Below are 17,093 nucleotides of genomic sequence, written 5' to 3' on the forward strand. Positions count from 1 at the left end.
GGGGCCAGGGCTGTTCCTGAGGATGCAGCTGGTGCCGTCCATGGAAGAGAGGGAGACACCATTGACTCAAGAGGACTGGCCAACTCTCCAGGAGCCACCTTGGTCTTCGGGATGCATGGTAAGCCCAGGAGGGTTCAACTGTGATGGCACTGTGTGCAGTCAGGAAAGCCTGGGGTGTGGGGTGTCTGTAAGCTGGGGGAGGAGAGGGAGAGGAGGTGGGTGTCTGGGCCTACATTTAGGAGTCGGGAATCTGTAAGAGGCCCAGGCTGTGGGCTTGGGGTGTTAGAGTCTGTTTCTGTGTTGAATGTACTTGTCCCCAGGGAGATGGCGGGCTCCAGGGTGGGTCCTGGGGGAGGGTCTGACAGCTGGACTGTGAGCCCTGCCTTTCCTGGTCCAGCCTTTTTCCTTTCTGTTCTTCTACCCCAGCCCCACTGCTTCTGTGACCCTGAAACTGACAGGAACTGGCAGGTCCTATGACCTGAGGGCTGGGCAAGGAAGTGTCCAGGCTCAGGGCAGTGAGGACCTCTTGGCTCAGGGCCCTGTATGTCCTCGCCAAGGCAGAGAGAGAATGGGAGAGGGATGCTGTAAGGCAGTGGTCCCCAACCCCAGGCCATGGACCAGTACCAGCCCCTCGCCTTTTAGGACCCAGGCCGCAGTGCAGTAGGTGAGTGGCGGGCGAGCATCTGTGCCTGAGCTCCGCCGCCTGTCAGATGAGCAGCAGCACCGAACCCTGTTGTGAATTGCGCATGCGAGGGATTAGGCTGCATGCTCCATGTAAGAATCTGACTAATGCCTGATGATCTGAGGTGGAACAGTTTCATGCCAAAACCAAACCCCTACCCTGGTTTGTGGAAAAATTGTCTTCCATGAAACTGGTCCCTGGTGCCACAAATGTTGGGGGCTGCTGCTGAGGCACATCCTGAGTTCTGCCCTAGGAGAAAAGGCCTCCTCCCACTTGCCCCTGCCCTATTCCCTTACCTGAGGGACCTGCTGTGTGTACCCCCGACCTCCCATCCGCCACCAAGTCCTGCTAGCATTATCTCCAAAATGTAACCCACCTCCAGCTACCCCTCCCGTCCCCGCTGCTACCACCCTGCCCAGAGCCACTGTTAGTTCTCCCAGACTCCAGGTCTGCTCCTGACAGTCACCTGGGCCCCACCCTGGACACAGAGGACAGAGGGATCCCTTAGAACTGCAGGTCAGGTCAGTCGCCTTTCCTGAGTGAGCAGCTGCCAGCAGAGAAGAGTTCAAATCCTACTCCAAGGACTGATATTCCTCCCAGAGAAATTCACTGACTGCCTGCCCCTCATTCACACGGGTCCACTGCCAAGCTCCATTTCCCCTCTTATCCCTCAACCTCCTGGTCATGCACTCCCCAGTTTTTTCCAGCTTTTCCCTGACTTCTGGAGGCTCCCTGGAGTGTGCCATCTCCCCTGGCCTCTCTCCAGGCCATTTTGGATCACAGTGGTTAGCTTTGTACTTAAGGATTGGGTAAAACCCAGCAAAGTGAATGGGCCTATCTCTTCTTTTATTAATATGTTCCCCAAAGCAGGATCAATCGTGCAGATTCATGTGGGGTGAGCAGGTGTGAGTGGACCTCCTCGGCTTCGTGACTCTAATCTGTGACCCCTGTTACTCTGTCCAGGGACCGAAGGCCGCTGTGCAGATTCAAAGGATGGTGATGCCAGTGCCCACACTGGGCCACCCTGACCTGTGGGTGGCTGGGAATTCTGGTGAGTGAGTGCCATGTGGAACACATGGCCAGAGGGCATTGCTGTCCTTGGGTTCTGTGCAGAAACTTGTAGCCCATCCTGCCTGCATTTCGTCTGACTGCAGGCACTGCTGTGGCACCATAGGGAGAGGATACAGAAAGCCTCTCTTCTTATTTGTGTGTTTAAGGGGGAGGGCACTTCCAGTGACAGATCTTTCTGTTAAGAAAGAGAGGGCTTACCCATCCGAAGCAAAGGCCAGATCTCTCTTTGGGCAACAGGAAATTATTGACATGATAATGTCGATTTTGAAAATTATGATTGAATCTACTAGAAATGGCCTGTGTTTTAACTGTGCTCTTAAAAATGAGGTCCAGGCTGGTTGCAGTGGCTCATGCCTTTAATCCCAGTGCTTTGCAAGGCCTAGGCAGGAGGATTGCTTGAGGCCTGGAGTTCGAGACCAGCCTGGGTAACTTACTGAGATCCCTAGTTCTACAAAATAAATAAATAAATAAATAAATAAATAAATAAGCAAGCCATGGGTAGTACCTCTCAAGTCCCAGCTACTTGAGCGGCTGAGGCAGGAGGATCGCTTGAGTCCAGGAGGTTGAGGCTGATGTGAACTACAATTGGTTTACTGCACTTTCCAGCCTGGGTGACAGAGTGAGTCCCTGTCTAGAAAAAAGAGGTTCAAAGCCACTTCTCTTGAGAAGTGGGGAAGAAATTAATTCTAGAAGACAAATAACATTTTAGCTTTAATGATAAAGTATTTTTTTTTCCAGTTTGCCTTCTAGTAAGAATAATAAACTTTGTTTCTTAAAAATGCCATCCACTCTTGTGTTTGGAATCTGTGTTATCTTCTTGACAGGAAACAGTTCTTAGATCTAGGTCATGTGTTGCTCTTCAGCATATTTTTGATAAGCCTTCTGGGCTGGGATTTATTTTGTTACTTCTTTTTTTTTGAGATGGCATCTTGCTCTGTCGCCCGGACTGGAGTGCAGTTGTGTGATCTTGGCTCACTGCAACCTCTGTTTCTCGGGTTCAAGCCATTCTCCTGCCTCAGCCTCCCAAGTAGCTGGGATTACAGGTGTGCATTACCACGCCTGGCTAATTTTTGTATTTTTAGTAGAGACAGGGTTTCACCATGTTGGCCAGGCTGGTCTCGAACTCTTGACCTCAGGTGATCTGCCCACCTTGGCCTCCCAAAGTGCTGGGACAACAGGCGTGAGCCACTGCGCCCGGCCTATTTTGTTACTTCTTGAAGCGGGTGTGACTGTTGGCCGGTGGTGTGATGGGGATGAGGAAACAGCCACAAAGAAAACCCTGACCCTTCCTCTGTGGGACTCACAGTCTGGCTTGGGGGTCAGGGTTTGAAATGAAGAACAGAGTCCAATGTAAGCGTGTTATACAAGGACTTCATCTCAGGGGATGGGGGAGAGTTCTGGGAAAGGATGGATATTTAAGCTTAGGCCGGGGTTTCTCAGCTACAGAACTGCTGAGACTGGGGCCCGTTTGCTGTCAATTGTGGGGCCGTCCTATGCATTGTGGGATGTTGAGTGGCATCCCTGGCCTCAACTCACTAGATGCTAGGAGCACTTTTCCTCTATGCGTTTGCTAGGGCTGCCGTATCAAAGTTCCACCAGCCGGGTGGATTAAACAGCAGAAATGTATTGTCTCAGTTCTGGAGGCCAGAAGCTCGAGATCAAGGTGTTGGAACGGTTGGTTCCTTTTGATGCCTCTCCTTGGCGTGTGGATGGCCATCTTCTCTCTGTATCTTCACAGCATCTCCCCTCTGTACATGCCTGTGTCTAGATATCTTCTTCCTGTGATAGGGTTTGGATTTGTGTCCCCGCCTAAATCTCATGTCAAATGGTAATCTCCAGTGTCGGAGGAGGGGCCTGGTGGGAGGTGACTGGATCGTGGGGTTGGATTTTTCCCTTGAAAAATCCTCAAAAGTGAGTGAGGTCGCATGAGATCTGGTTGTTTGAAAGTGTGTAGCACCTCCCCCTTCACTCTCTTGCTCCTTCTCCAGCCATATAGTGCGTGTCTGTGTCCCCTTTGCCTTCTGCCATGATTGTAAGTTTCCTGAGGCCTCCCCAGCCATGCTTCCTGCACAGCCTGTGAAATCATTAGCCAATTAATCCTCTTTTCTTTATTCAGTCCCCATTCTCAGGTAGTTCTTTATAGCCGTTTGAGAATGGACATCTTCTAAGCACATCTTCTAATACATCTTCTAAGTACACCCATCATATTGGACTAGGGCCCACCCTACTGACATCGTTTTAATTTAATTACCTCTAAAGACTCTATGTTCAAATACGGTTACCAGGGGTGAGATAAGATACCAGGGATTAAGACTTCAACATTTGAATTTTTGGGGTAATACAATTCAGCTTATAACAGCCACATATCCCCTAGTCTTGAAAAGCTAAAATGTCTCTAGATGCTACAGACTGAATTGTCCTCCCTTTCCCCAGAGTTCATGTTGAAGCCCAATTGTCTCCCCCAAAGGTGCCTGTATTGGAGATGGGGCCTCTAGGGAGGTGATAAAGGTTAAGTTAGGTCATAAGGGTGAAGCCCTCAACCAACAGAACTCATGCCCTTACAAGAAGAGGAAGATACACCAGAGCTTTCTCTCTCCTCTGTAAGGACACAGCCGGAAAGCAGCCATCTGTAAGCCATGAAGAGAGCCCTTACCAGGAACCAACCATGCTGGCATCCTGATCTCAAACTTCCAGCATCCGGAACTGTTAGCAGCAAATTTCTGTTACGTCACCTAGGACATGGTATTTTGGAATGACAGCTCAACACCAGACATTGCTAAACGTCCCCTGGGGGACAAGCCCTGACCTAGACCATGATAAGCACTGTCACATTTAGCTTGGTTAGGTGTTGAGCTGTTGGGTGGTTTGGAGAGAGGATATCAGGCCCAGGAACRACATTGATAACATTCCCCATGGAGCAAGAACCTGTTGCATCCAGGGCTCATGGAAGATGGTGTGAAGGGAGCAGGGAGAGGTGGGGAGAGAGTGATGTGAGCTGATTGAAGAAGGAGTAGGTTCCAGATCGTTTTGTGCCGTGACCAGCTTGGTCATAGAGACCCCAACCCAGGTGGCGCTGAAGGAATGAAGGAACAGAAACAAAGATAGAGTGTTAAAGTGAGGAGCAGAGTGGGACGTCAGGGGGCTGACAGCATTTCCCAGCTGACAGCCCAGAGCAGACTCTGACTGATGTATTTATTCTTTGTGAATAAGTGATTATTTTTAATAAGCAGGTGCTCAGTGTTTCTTCATAGAATAAAGAAGAAACCAGACTAGACTAAACAGGCAGCTAGTGCCTGTTCACTACTAAAATAGAAATAAGCTAGAAAGCATTCTTTGTGAGTCAGCAATGGGGGCAAGGTCAGATATCCTGTGTTTTGGGAGCTGGTTTAACTAGTGCATAACTGGTACATACTGCTTACTATTCTAGAAGTTTTCTGCCTGGGGATGGCTCGGTGTTCCTTGCCATTACCTTTCAGCAAACAACATCTACTCCATCACACACATGTCAAGACTTTCTCCCAAGTTCAGGGCTTGGTGTGCAGGAAGAGAACCCTGGCTTATGTTCTAAGCCCACCGAGAGCCAGTGACATGTTTAGGTGAGTGCTGCAGTGCACTTGTGATTTTAACAGAATCCCACCCCCAGCACCAGGGAGGAGCGTGGGCTCAGGGAGGAAAGCAGTGGTAGAGGGAGGCCATCAGGAGTAGAACGGTGCTGGTCTAGACTGGGGGTGAGTGTGGAGGAGGTGTGCTGGGTTCCCCCAAGACCACCCCAGGGTCGATGATCCACTAGGACGACTCACAGCATATGTCGTACTCATGACTGTGATTTATTACTACAAGTGAATATGAAGCAGAATCAGCAAAGGGGTGCTGGACGCAGTGGCTCACGCCTATAATCCCAGGCGTGAGGTGGGAGGATCACCTGAGGTCAGGAGTTCAAGGTCAGCCTGGGCAACATGGCGAAACTCCGTCTTTACTAAAAATACAAAAATTAGCTGGGCATGGTGGCGCGCACCTGTAATCCTAGCTACTCAGGAGGCTGAGGCAGGAGAATCGCTTGAGCCTGGAAAGCAGAGGTTGCAGTGAGCCGAGATGGTGCTGCTGCACTCCAGCCTGGGCGACAGAGTTTCTTCTATCAGTTAGGGCAGTGGGAACCTTCTTGAAATCCAGGTTCTCAGACTCCACCCAAGGGCCAGCCGTGCAAACACATCTTGCTAAGGAGACCATCAGGGCCATCTGTCTTAACTCCTTTCTGCACAGTAGGGAAGTGAGGAATGATTTAAAACACATAGAGGCCAGGTGTGGTGGCTCATGCCTGTAATCCCAGCACTTTGGGAGTCTGAGGTGGGAGGACTTCTTGAGGCCAGGAGTTTAAGACCAGCCTGGGCAACATAGCAGACCCCATCTCTACAAAATAAGAAAATTAGCCAGGCATGGTTGTGTGCGTGCACCTGTGGTCTTGCTACTCAGGAGGCTGAGGAGGGAGAACTACTTGAGCCCAGGAATTCCAGGCTGCAGTGAACTAGTCCAGCCTGGATGAGAGAGCAAGACCCTGTCTCAAAAAAATTATGGTAGTAATGCATATAAAACATTTAGAGAAGGTCGAGTTAATTTGGTGTTTCATGTATTCATTTACCAATGACATGGAGCGTTTTTGTGCCAAGTAGGGTATCAAGGACAGGGCAGTAAAAGCACCCAGGCTTATTCTTAAAAAGTTTCCAATCCAGTGAGGCTGACAGAAAATAAACACTCATGGCAGCAGTACAAAGTTGGTTACAGATGAGTAAGGGCTGCAAAGAGGGAGGAAGGGTCCTATCAGAGAAAAGGAGAGAAGGGGCTCTTTCTACCGGGGAGGAGACCTCAGGACGGGACACTCTGAGGGGAACATTTCAGTGGATCCAAAAAGAAAAGGCTCGATGTAGGTGTTGGCTGTAGCGGGGATGGATGGGAGAGGGGCTTGGGGGTGACTACTGCCATGTAGAGACCTCATCACTATTTATGCTGATTAGTTGCTGGAAGCTATAGAGTGTCAGAAAGTGGTAAGGTCTCTGATTAAAGACAGGGACAGCACTTCATGAGATTGAGGACATGGTTAGGGAAAGCAGGATTTAGGAGGATGGTGATGAGGTTTTTTTTTTTTTTTTTTTTTTTTTTTTTTTTTTTTTTAACACATAGTCTCGCCCTGTTGCCCAGGCTGGAGTGCAGTGGTGCGATCTTGGCTCACTGCAACCTCCGCCACCCGGGTTCAAGTGATTCTTGTGCTTCAGCTTCCTGGGTGGCTGGGACTACAGATGTGTGCCACCACACCCAGCTAATTTTTGTACTTTTAGTAGAGACAGGGTTTAACCATATTGGCCAGCGTGGTCTCCAACTCCTGACCTCAGGTGATACGCCGGCCTTGGCCTCCCAAAGTGCTGGGATTACAGGTGTGAGCCATTGCACCTGGCCTATTTTTTTTTTAATAACAGAAATTTCTGTTTCATAGTTTAAGATACTAGAAGTCCGAAATTGAGGTGTCGACAGGACCGTGTTCCCTCTGATGGCTCGGGGTTGGGGGGTGGGGGTGGATCCTGCACCTGCCTTTTGATGGTGGTCTGCAGCCCTGGTTCTCCTTGGCTGTGGGTGCAGCCCTCCCCTCTCTGCCTGTGTTGCCTCATGGCGATCTTCCTTCTGTGTATCTGTCTCTGTCTCTTCTCTTAGGAGAAACATTGTGTTGGATTAAGGGCCCTGTTGGATTATCCAACTCTCATGTGATCTCAACTTGTTACATCTACAACAATCCTGTTTCCAAATAAGATCACATTTTGAAGTACTGGGGGTTAGGACTTCCCCTTTTCAGGGAGACACAATTCAAGCCATAGCAATCTGTTCTCTAGTCCTGGCAAATTCATGTCCTTCCCAAAATGCACTCACTGTGATCCTGACATCCCCCGAGTTTTAATCCATTTCAGCATCAACTCTAAGTGCAAAATCTCATCCAAACACCATCAAGTCAAAGTCTCATCTGATCTCATGAGAATCCAACATCTCATCATGTCACTCATCTACATCAGGTAGGAGGGAGACTCAGAGTGTGGTCTATGGTGGGGCAAAATTCCTCCCCATCTGCAAACCTGTGAAATCAGAAAGCAAGCAATCTGCTTCCAAAATACAGTGATGGGGCAAGCATAGGATAGACATTCCCATTTCAAAAGGAGAAACTGGAAGAGAAAAGGGGTAATGGATCCAGAACAAGTTAAAACCCATCAGGGCAAATGCTATGAGGTTTCCAGGCCTGGAAAAAAAATCCTCTTCGGTTGGGAACTCTGACCTCTGGACCTCATTTTGGCTACATTCTATTCCTGTTCCCTTAGATGGGCAGAAAGAGTTGAGCCAATGGTTGGATACATGGATCTGGTGTTCATATGTGAGAATCAGCCTGGAGATTTGGGCTTCATCATGCAGATTTGGGAATTGACACCCATAGAATGGGCGAGGTTGCCCACCAAGGCAGAGGATTGAGGAAAACGTGAAGAGGAGGGTCTGCAACCTGTGGACACCAGCAGCATGTTGGAGGAGAAGCTCTTACAGGAAAAAGAGGAGGCTGGGTTGTGATCACTGATCACAGGCTGGGTGGGCCACAAGAAGGAGGGATTGGCTGGGTGCAGTGCCTTTCAACTGTAATCCTGGCTACTCAGGAGGCTGCGGTGGGAGGAGCACTTGAGGCCAGGAATTCAAGGCTAGCCTGGGCAACATAGTGAGACCCCCCATCTCTAAAAAAATTTTAAAAATATTAGCTTGGTGTGGTGGTGCACACATGTAGCCTCAGCTACTTGGGAGGCTGAGGCAGAAGGATCACTTGGGCCCAGGAGTTTGAAGCTGCAGTGAGCTGTGATTGTGCCACTGCACTCCAGCCTGGGTGACAGAGAAAGACCGTGGCTCAAAACACCACCAGCAGCAGCAGCAGCAAAAACAACAACAACAACAAACCCAGGAGATAGAAGATGATGAACACACATCAGTGGGATTTCCCACCATGGATTGAGGTCACTGGTGATTCCAGAGCAGCCCTTGGAATGGTGGAGCTGGGAAATGAGTGGGAGGGGAGGAAGTGGGCGAAGAGGGTAGATAGCCCATGATAGGGAATAAAGAGACAGAACAGTAGCCCAAGGGAAAAGTGGGGTGTTATGGCTTGAATTGTACCCCTTCAAAAAGATATGCTGAGGTCCTAGCCCTGTGGATGTGGCCTTATTGAAAATGAGGGTCTCTGCAGACTAATCCAACATGATTGTGTCTTATGAGAAGAGGAAGATGCCATGTGCAGACAGACACACAGGGAGAGGACCATGTGACGGTAGAGGCAGATGTCAGAGGGATGCATCCCCCAGCCAAGGAGCCCCAAGCATCGGCGGCCACCACCAGAGGCCAGGGAGAGGCAAGGAAGGACTCTTCTCAGAGCCTCAGAGGAGGCCTGACCCTGCCGACACCTTCATTTTGGACTCCTGGTTTCTAAAACTGCAAGAGGATACATTTCTGTGGTTTTAAAGATACTCAGTTTGTGATACTTTGTTACGGCAGCTGCAAAAAAAAAAACACATTTGGGGTTAGGGATTGGGTGTGGGTCAGGTTTAAAAAGTGAGGGGACATGGATAAAGCTGGAAACCACCATTCTCAGCAAACTGACACAAGAACAGAAAGCCAAACACTGCATGTTCTCACTCATAAGCAAGGGTTGAACAATGAGAACACATGGACACAGGGAGGGGAACATGACACACTGGGGTCTGTTGAGGGGTGGGGGGCTAGGGAGGGACAGCAGGGGGTGGGGGATTGGGGAGGAATAGCATTAGGAGAAATACATACTGTAGATGATGGAGTGATGGATGCAGCAAACCGCCATGGCACGTATATACCTATGTAACAAACCTGCATGTTTTGCACATGTACACCAGAACTCAAAAGTATACATGTACCTCAGAACTCAAAGTATACATTAAAAAAAGTGAGAGGAAAGGTCCCATCTGGAGGGAGAGGCAGGGATGCAGGGAATGAGGAGTGATCTGAGAGTTGCTTGCTTGTCTGTCATAGGCCAGAGGGAGGATGCCTGGTGCAGAGGGAGGGATGGTGTTGATTTGAAGGCAGGTGCGAAGTAAGTTTCCTTTTAAGAGAGACTTGCAGGGCGGTTGTGGTTTATCTGCCCTCGACTTGTGGTAAGTCCTGGACACCACTAGCCCTGCAGTGTAGGGGGCAGAGGAAGGGGCCAGACAGCCAGGGAGGAAGAGCTGTCCCAAAGCTGAGTCTGGGGACAGCGGTGGGTGCTATAGGAACTTTGGAGTCTTCTGGTGAATTATTGAGTCTATGGCTCTTGGGATATGGAACGAAGGGGTGGGTGTGTGTGTGCGTGCGTGCGCATGCACGTGCACGTCTGTGTGTGCTACAGTCTGTATGTTGTATGTGTGCACGAGTGCATGTGGTATGTAACTGTGTGTGCATATGTGTGCAGGTCTGTGTGTATGTGTGTGCATGTGATTGTGTGCCTGCATGCTTGTGCAAGAGCTTGCAGATATGTGTCTCCATGTGTGTGTCTCTGAGTGTGTGCATATGCATGTGTATGTGTGTACACGTGATCACTCACTGCCAGGCTTGGGGCTTGTGAGTGTGCCCAGTAGGCCAGGCACCAACCCTCATGCCTCCTCCCCTCTCCCCTAACTGTGTCCACAGGGGACCCTGCCTGGCTTCAGGAGGACGGAGTAGAGGAAGAAGCCATGGCTCCTGGGTTGCCAACCGCCTGTTCACAGGTAGGTAAGAACTTCCTGTTCTAAAAGAACACTGCTGTGCCCAAAGGCTGGACTTGCCCTCTTCCTATAACCTGCCTGGCTTATCTCACAGGGTTGGTCTCCATGCCTCCAGGGACTGGACTTCTTGCAGTGGGTGTCAGTGGGGGAGCCCGGCCCACGATCCCACCCCCCCATTCAGACCCTCCCCAGGCTGTCGAACACCGGGAGGGAAAACAAAGCAAAGATGTGAGCCATTCTCATTTTGTGGTCTCCATGATCTCACTGAGCAAAGAGTTGAGTCATTTTCCAGATATTTCCCTCTTGCCTGTACCATGCTCAGCTCTGCTGGACCCTGGAGCTAGAAGGGGGACAAATCTGCAAGAACGTCCTGGCTCATTGTCAATAGATAAGTCCTGTCCTGAGGTCGAGGACTTGCAACATTAGTTTATCACCTCTTGCTGTTCTTGCTTAAGGAGTGGCGAGTAGAGAGAAGAGTTCTAGTTCAGAGTCCTGAGCCAAGGGGCAGATTCTGGGGTATCTCAGAACCCCCAGACTGAAAGTCCTCTGCCTCGGGTCTCGCTTCCCCAGGCCTGCCAGCCTGCAGCATCCTCTGGCGTACTGGTAGGGGCGGTCCCTGGCTGAGCCGGGATGGATGTGTGTTTTAGGAACCAGTCACCTTTGCAGATGTGGCTGTGGTGTTCACCCCAGAAGAATGGGTGTTTCTGGACTCTACTCAGAGGAGCCTGTATAGAGATGTGATGCTGGAGAACTACAGGAACCTGGCCTCTGTGGGTAAGGTGGCTTTGCCTTGTCTTTCCAGAGCAAGTCAGAGTTTTGCTCTGTTGCCCAGGCTGGAGTGGGAGGTGTGACCTTGGCTTACTGCAACCTTCACTTCCTGGGCTCAGCTGATCCTCCCACCCCAGCCTCCCTAGTAGCTGGGGCCACAGGTGTGCATCATCACACCTGGCTAATTTTCATGTTTTTTGGTAGAGATGGGGTTTTGCCACGTTGTCCAGTCTGGTCTCGAACTTCTTTGGCTCAAGGGGCCCACCTGCCTCAGCCTCCCAAAGTGCTGCGATTACAGACATGAGCCACCGTGCCTGACCAAGTCTTTGTCTTTTTATCACATGCTTATGCAGTAACCATAGCTCTGGGAACTGTGCAAGTCTGGCAAACCTAGAGGTGAAAAACGGATAATTCCCACCCTCATGAGGCTTTCAGTCTACTGGGCTTTGTATGGAATGAAGATCTGTCCGCTTCTCTGTCTCTCTGTGATTAAAAGCTTTTAGACTTCTCAAATGTATTCTTGAGCTAGGCCCTTAGTTTTGTAGACCAGAGAGCCTCAGTGTCGTCTTGGACCCAGTGAGGAAACTTGTGTTTAATTCCTCAGTGAAAGAGCTTGGCTGTGTCCATCAGAATTTAGGCACATGCATTTTGCCACTCCCATCTCTAGAGCCCCTAAAGACTTAATATCAGTCCTTGTGTCATGGCATGGCACAGTCCTCCCACAACATGGCGTTTTTTTCTCACGAGCAGGTGATCAACTGCGCAAACCCAATGCATCGTCTGATTTGGAGCAAAGAGGAGAGCAGTGGAACACTGAGAGGGGAGTCATCTCAGACACCTGTCCAGGTGAGCCCAGGCAGATCAGGTGAGCATCATCTCTGGTCAATAAGGGAAGTGTCCAGTTTGGAAACTGTCAATCAGGGCAACCTATACATACACTTGACTGAGAAGGCTGCTTGATTGAGCTCCCTTATTAAATGTCACCTTCTTTCCTTTTTCCCTTTCCTGTTTAATCTCTGAAACTTTACATTAATCTTCTAGAAAGATTTGTCCTACTTTCTCTTCATATTTAATATTTCCATGTGTATATTTTATCCATTTCCTCCCCACTGTACATTCTTGCTAATATTTTTTCTCAACATTAGGTTACAATCTTCATGGAATCCTTTTTTGGTAAATCACCTACTATTTCCATCCCATGTTTCTCTGATTACATAACTTCTCACCTAGTCAAATACCTTAAAATTTTCCTTAACTCTTAGATACATTCCTTGTCTTTGTAATTTCTTCCCATATTTAGGATCAGTATTTGGAAAAAAAAGTCCACATGTGCCTTGCTTACTTTTTAATTCACCTTGATCCCACAGTTTCTTTCCCTGCGCACTTAACATTTTCTTCCCTAATTCATTTCAGAACCTCAACTTCAGCCCCAAGAGGCAATTCCTAGCCAAGATACTTTTACGGAGATTCTGTCCATTGGCATGAAAGGGGTAAGACTTTCCAGGGATTACTCTTGGTTCTCTATAGTAGGATGAGTCTGGGGTTGCTGTAAATTAGAAAAGCAGCCCAAGAGCCAAGAGAGTTTCAAGGCAAGTAGTGCTTGCCCAGGAGAAAGTTTCTTGGAAGAGAGTCTGTAAATGTCATGAACTGGTGGAAAACTAAACGTAGATCATCTTCCTACAGGCAAACATTTTCATAGGTATGACACAGATACCAAGTGTTTAAGACTTAATTTGGCCTAAAAGAAATTGGAAAAATTCTGCACCTAAGAGGCCCCATGAAAGTAATGAAAGATAGTTCTTTGCAACAGAGTATCCACCCTGTTCCACTTAAGGGAACTCTGGGTAGAAATGATATGGACTCAGTAAATGGTACAAGTTTCAGATGTAGAACTGTGTTTCTCTTACATTCATTTCACATTGGGGAGAATATCTCAATCTAATAAGGCCTTTGGTCTTCACATTTTCCTTAATCGACAGGAGCAACCTCAGCCTGGAGAAAAACTCTATAAATATCATGAACTTGAGACACCTTTTAACAGCATTGAACCACTTTTCCAGTACCAGAGAATTCATGCTGGAGAGGCCTCCTATGAATGTCAAGAGAGTAGAAATTCCTTCTTCCAGAGTGCTCACCTAATTGTGCCCGAGAAAATCCATAGTGGGGATAAAACCTATGCATGTAACAAATGTGAAAAATCCTTCAGATACAGCTCTGACCTTATCAGGCATGAGAAGACTCATACTGCAGAGAAGTGCTTTGACTGTCAAGAATGTGGGCAAGCCTTCAAATATTCCTCGAATCTTCGGCGACACATGAGAACTCATACCGGAGAGAAGCCATTTGAATGTAGTCAGTGTGGGAAAACCTTCACGAGGAACTTTAACCTGATTTTGCACCAGAGAAACCACACAGGAGAGAAGCCCTATGAGTGTAAAGATTGTGGGAAAGCCTTCAATCAGCCATCATCCCTTAGGAGCCACGTGAGAACTCACACTGGAGAGAAGCCCTTTGAATGCAGCCAGTGTGGGAAAGCCTTCAGGGAACACTCTTCACTGAAGACACATCTGCGAACCCATACCAGAGAGAAACCATATGAGTGCAACCAATGTGGCAAGCCTTTCCGGACGAGCACTCATCTGAATGTGCACAAGAGGATACACACAGGGGAGAAACTGTATGAGTGCGGGACTTGCGGTCAGGTCTTGAGCCGTCTCTCAACTCTGAAGAGTCACATGCGAACTCACACTGGAGAGAAGCCCTATGTGTGCCAGGAATGTGGGCGAGCCTTCAGTGAGCCCTCATCCCTCAGGAAACATGCAAGGACTCACAGTGGCAAGAAGCCCTATGCATGCCAGGAATGCGGGCGAGCCTTTGGTCAGTCTTCACACCTTATTGTACATGTGAGAACACATAGTGCCGGGAGACCCTATCAATGTAATCAGTGTGAGAAAGCCTTCAGGCACAGCTCCTCACTCACTGTACACAAAAGAACCCACATGGGAAGAGAGAACATCAGGAATGGCAGCCTGCCTTTATCAATGTCTCATCCATACTGTGGGCCCCTTGCTAATTAACTTCCATTTTGTAAAAATATAAACATATGGGGCTATGACTTTCCATCGTAATACTCCCTTAGCTGCATCCCATGTTTCAATACATAATATTTTCATTTCTGTTTAATTGTAAGTATTGTCAACCTCCATTATCATTTATTGTCTGATCTATCTATTATTTGGAATTAGATTTTTCAAAACTAATACATGGATATATTTTCATAGAGGTATAATGACATAATGGAATGCATACATCTTAAGTGTACAGTTAGATGAATTTGACAGATGCATACATGCATGTAACCAACACCTCATTCCAGATATAGAATGTTTCTGTCATTCTGGAAGGTTCCTGCATGTTATATGGCTATTTCTTAGTTGCTGTTTTTTTGTTGGTTTCTAATTTAATTACATGGTGAGGCGAGTATGTGGCTTCTTTGTTACTGAGTCTTAGGTATTTGCCGAGATTTGCTATTAGGTCTGGTGTGGCTTATTCTGCTAGCCATCAGCCAAAATTGTCCCTTCCTCCTTAGAAAAGAACCTGGGTTTTCTGTTCATATTGGTAATGTGCACTATTAAAAAGCTTCCATCTGCCGGCCAGGCACAGTAGCTCACACCTGTAATCCCAGCACTTTGGGAGGTCGAGGCGGGTGGATCACCTGAGGTCAGGAGTTTGAGACCAAGCCTGGTCAACATGGTGAAACCCTGTCTGTACTAAAAATACAAAAATTAGCTGGGTTAGGTGGCACGCATCTGTAATCCCAACTACTTGGGAGGCTGAAGCAGGATAATTGCTTGAACCCAGAAGGTGGAGGTTGCAGTGAGCTGAGATCTTGCCACTGCACTCTGGCCTGGTCAACAGAATGAGAACTCTGTCTCAAAAAAGAAAAAAAAAAAAAAAAGCTTCCATCTCCCAGCCCTTCTTGTGAGCAGGGGCAGGCCATTTCCTTCGGTCCTGGCTAGTGTGAATATGAGAAGTCACTGGATGTCACTCTGGGGAAGTTGTTGTATAGGGATGGCCTCATGTAGCCATGTCTCTCCACTTCTTGCCCTTTGGACAAGCAGACCTGATGTCTAGAGCTAGAGGAGCCCTCCTGTGACCGTAAAGGTAAAAGCCACAGGCTAAGAAGAGTGTGGCTGGAAGTGACAGCCATCTTGATTCCCTAATCTAAAAAATATTTAGAATGTATTTAATGGAATTGACATATTTGTGTGATTGCAGCACCCCTGGACTATTTATTTCTGGATCTCCCACATATGAAAAATACACACTTCTTACTGGTACAAGATTTTTTTTTTTTTTTTTGGTGGGGGGTTTACTTCAGCTGAATATAATCCCTAACTGATGCACTTAGTATATATCAATTTTTATAAATGCTTCATGGGTGGTTGAAATCAATGTATCGCATTTTACAGATGTCTGCTAGATCAAGCGTATGTGTTTAGAAACCATCTACACATTTATAAACATTGATCTGTGATCTATCATTTTTTGAGATAGATATTAAACTCTCCCACCATGATTTTTTATGGATTGCTGAAAAATCTTTGTCTGTCAGTTTTTAAATTTATGTACATACATACATACATATATGTTTTGAATCAATGAAATGAAATATAGATACTGACACTTTTTACATTTCCAACAAATTGTTGCTTTTATTCTCATAAGGTGATCATCCTTTTCCCTATTACTGAACATTCAACCATTCATCATAATAATAGTAAATACCTATTTAGAATTTACTATTACCAGATAGTAGCCACTGCCTGAAGCTTTGCATCTTTTAATTTAGTCCTCACACTGATACTTTGAGGTATGTACTGTTATCATCCCCAATTCACATATGAGGGAGCTGAGCCCTAGCAAATTAAGGTGGTATTTCCATGTCATCTGGGTGGCATGTGATCGGGCTTGATGCTCTCTACAGCGGCAGACCCAGGGGACTAGTCTCCATTTTTACTTCTTCTCACTTGTTCTTTTTTTTTTGGTATAACTTACATAAATGTTATGGTATAACTTACATAAGTGATAAAGTATAGGTATAACTTACATAACTCTTAGGTATAACTTACATAAATGTTAATAAATTTTAGGGTACACCTTGGTGAATTTTATATCTACCACTGGGTGTAAAATTTTATACCCACCATTGCCCCCATCAAAATATTTTATCATCCCAGAAATTTCCCTTGGGCCCATCTCATCCTCAAAAGTTACTGCTATTCTGACTTCTGTAACCATAAATTTGTTTTTCCTGTTCATGGAAATGGAACCATAAACAGCCTTCTTTTGTCTGTTTTCTTAACATAGTGTCATTGGGATTTATCTATGTTGCATCATCAGTAGTTTATTCTTTTTAATTGCCATGTAATAGTCCATTGTCTGAATATACCACAATTTAAAAATTCCATTCTGTTTAAGAACATGTGAGTTCTGTCCTTCAGGTTCATCCATGTTATCACAAATGACAGAATTTCCTTCCTCATTAAGGCTGAATAGTATTCCATTGTGTAGATATACCACGTTTTCTTTCTTTCTTCTTCTTCTTTTTTTTTTTTTTTTTTTGAGATGGAGTCTTGCTCTGTAGCCCAGGCTGGAGTGCAGTGGCACAATCTCGGCTCACTGCAACCTCTGCCCCCAGGATCCCAGTTCAAGCAATTCTCCTACTTCAGCCTCCCAAGTAGCTGGGATTACAGGCACAAGTCATCATGCCCAGCTAATTTTTGTATTTTTTAGTA

The 17,093-nt window shown here is 47.1% G+C and overlaps 1 protein-coding gene across 7 annotated transcripts in view; it reads left to right on the top strand.

Moving 5' to 3' along the window:
* The window catches only part of ZNF333 (zinc finger protein 333), a 30,645-nt gene extending 14,659 nt beyond the window's left edge, over window positions 1-15,986 (top strand). For 6 of the 7 annotated variants that reach the window (XM_032265923.1, XM_032265920.1, XM_032265925.1 and 3 more), the window contains 7 exons: window positions 2-118; window positions 1,646-1,733; window positions 10,442-10,530; window positions 11,175-11,301; window positions 12,043-12,141; window positions 12,709-12,785; window positions 13,275-15,986. In XM_032265923.1, the coding sequence (XP_032121814.1) occupies window positions 2-118; window positions 1,646-1,733; window positions 10,442-10,530; window positions 11,175-11,301; window positions 12,043-12,141; window positions 12,709-12,785; window positions 13,275-14,372 (1,695 nt within the window). In that variant the 3' untranslated portion in view covers window positions 14,373-15,986. The remainder of the gene's footprint in view (window position 1; window positions 119-1,645; window positions 1,734-10,441; window positions 10,531-11,174; window positions 11,302-12,042; window positions 12,142-12,708; window positions 12,786-13,274) is intronic. The other variant, XM_032265922.1, reaches the window with a different exon arrangement.
* Window positions 15,987-17,093: the final 1,107 nt, after the last annotated feature.

The sequence above is a fragment of the Sapajus apella genome, unplaced genomic scaffold, assembly GCF_009761245.1.
Source record: "Sapajus apella isolate SASKATOON/1434 unplaced genomic scaffold, GSC_monkey_1.0 scaffold152, whole genome shotgun sequence".
Classification (NCBI taxonomy): domain Eukaryota; kingdom Metazoa; phylum Chordata; class Mammalia; order Primates; family Cebidae; genus Sapajus; species Sapajus apella.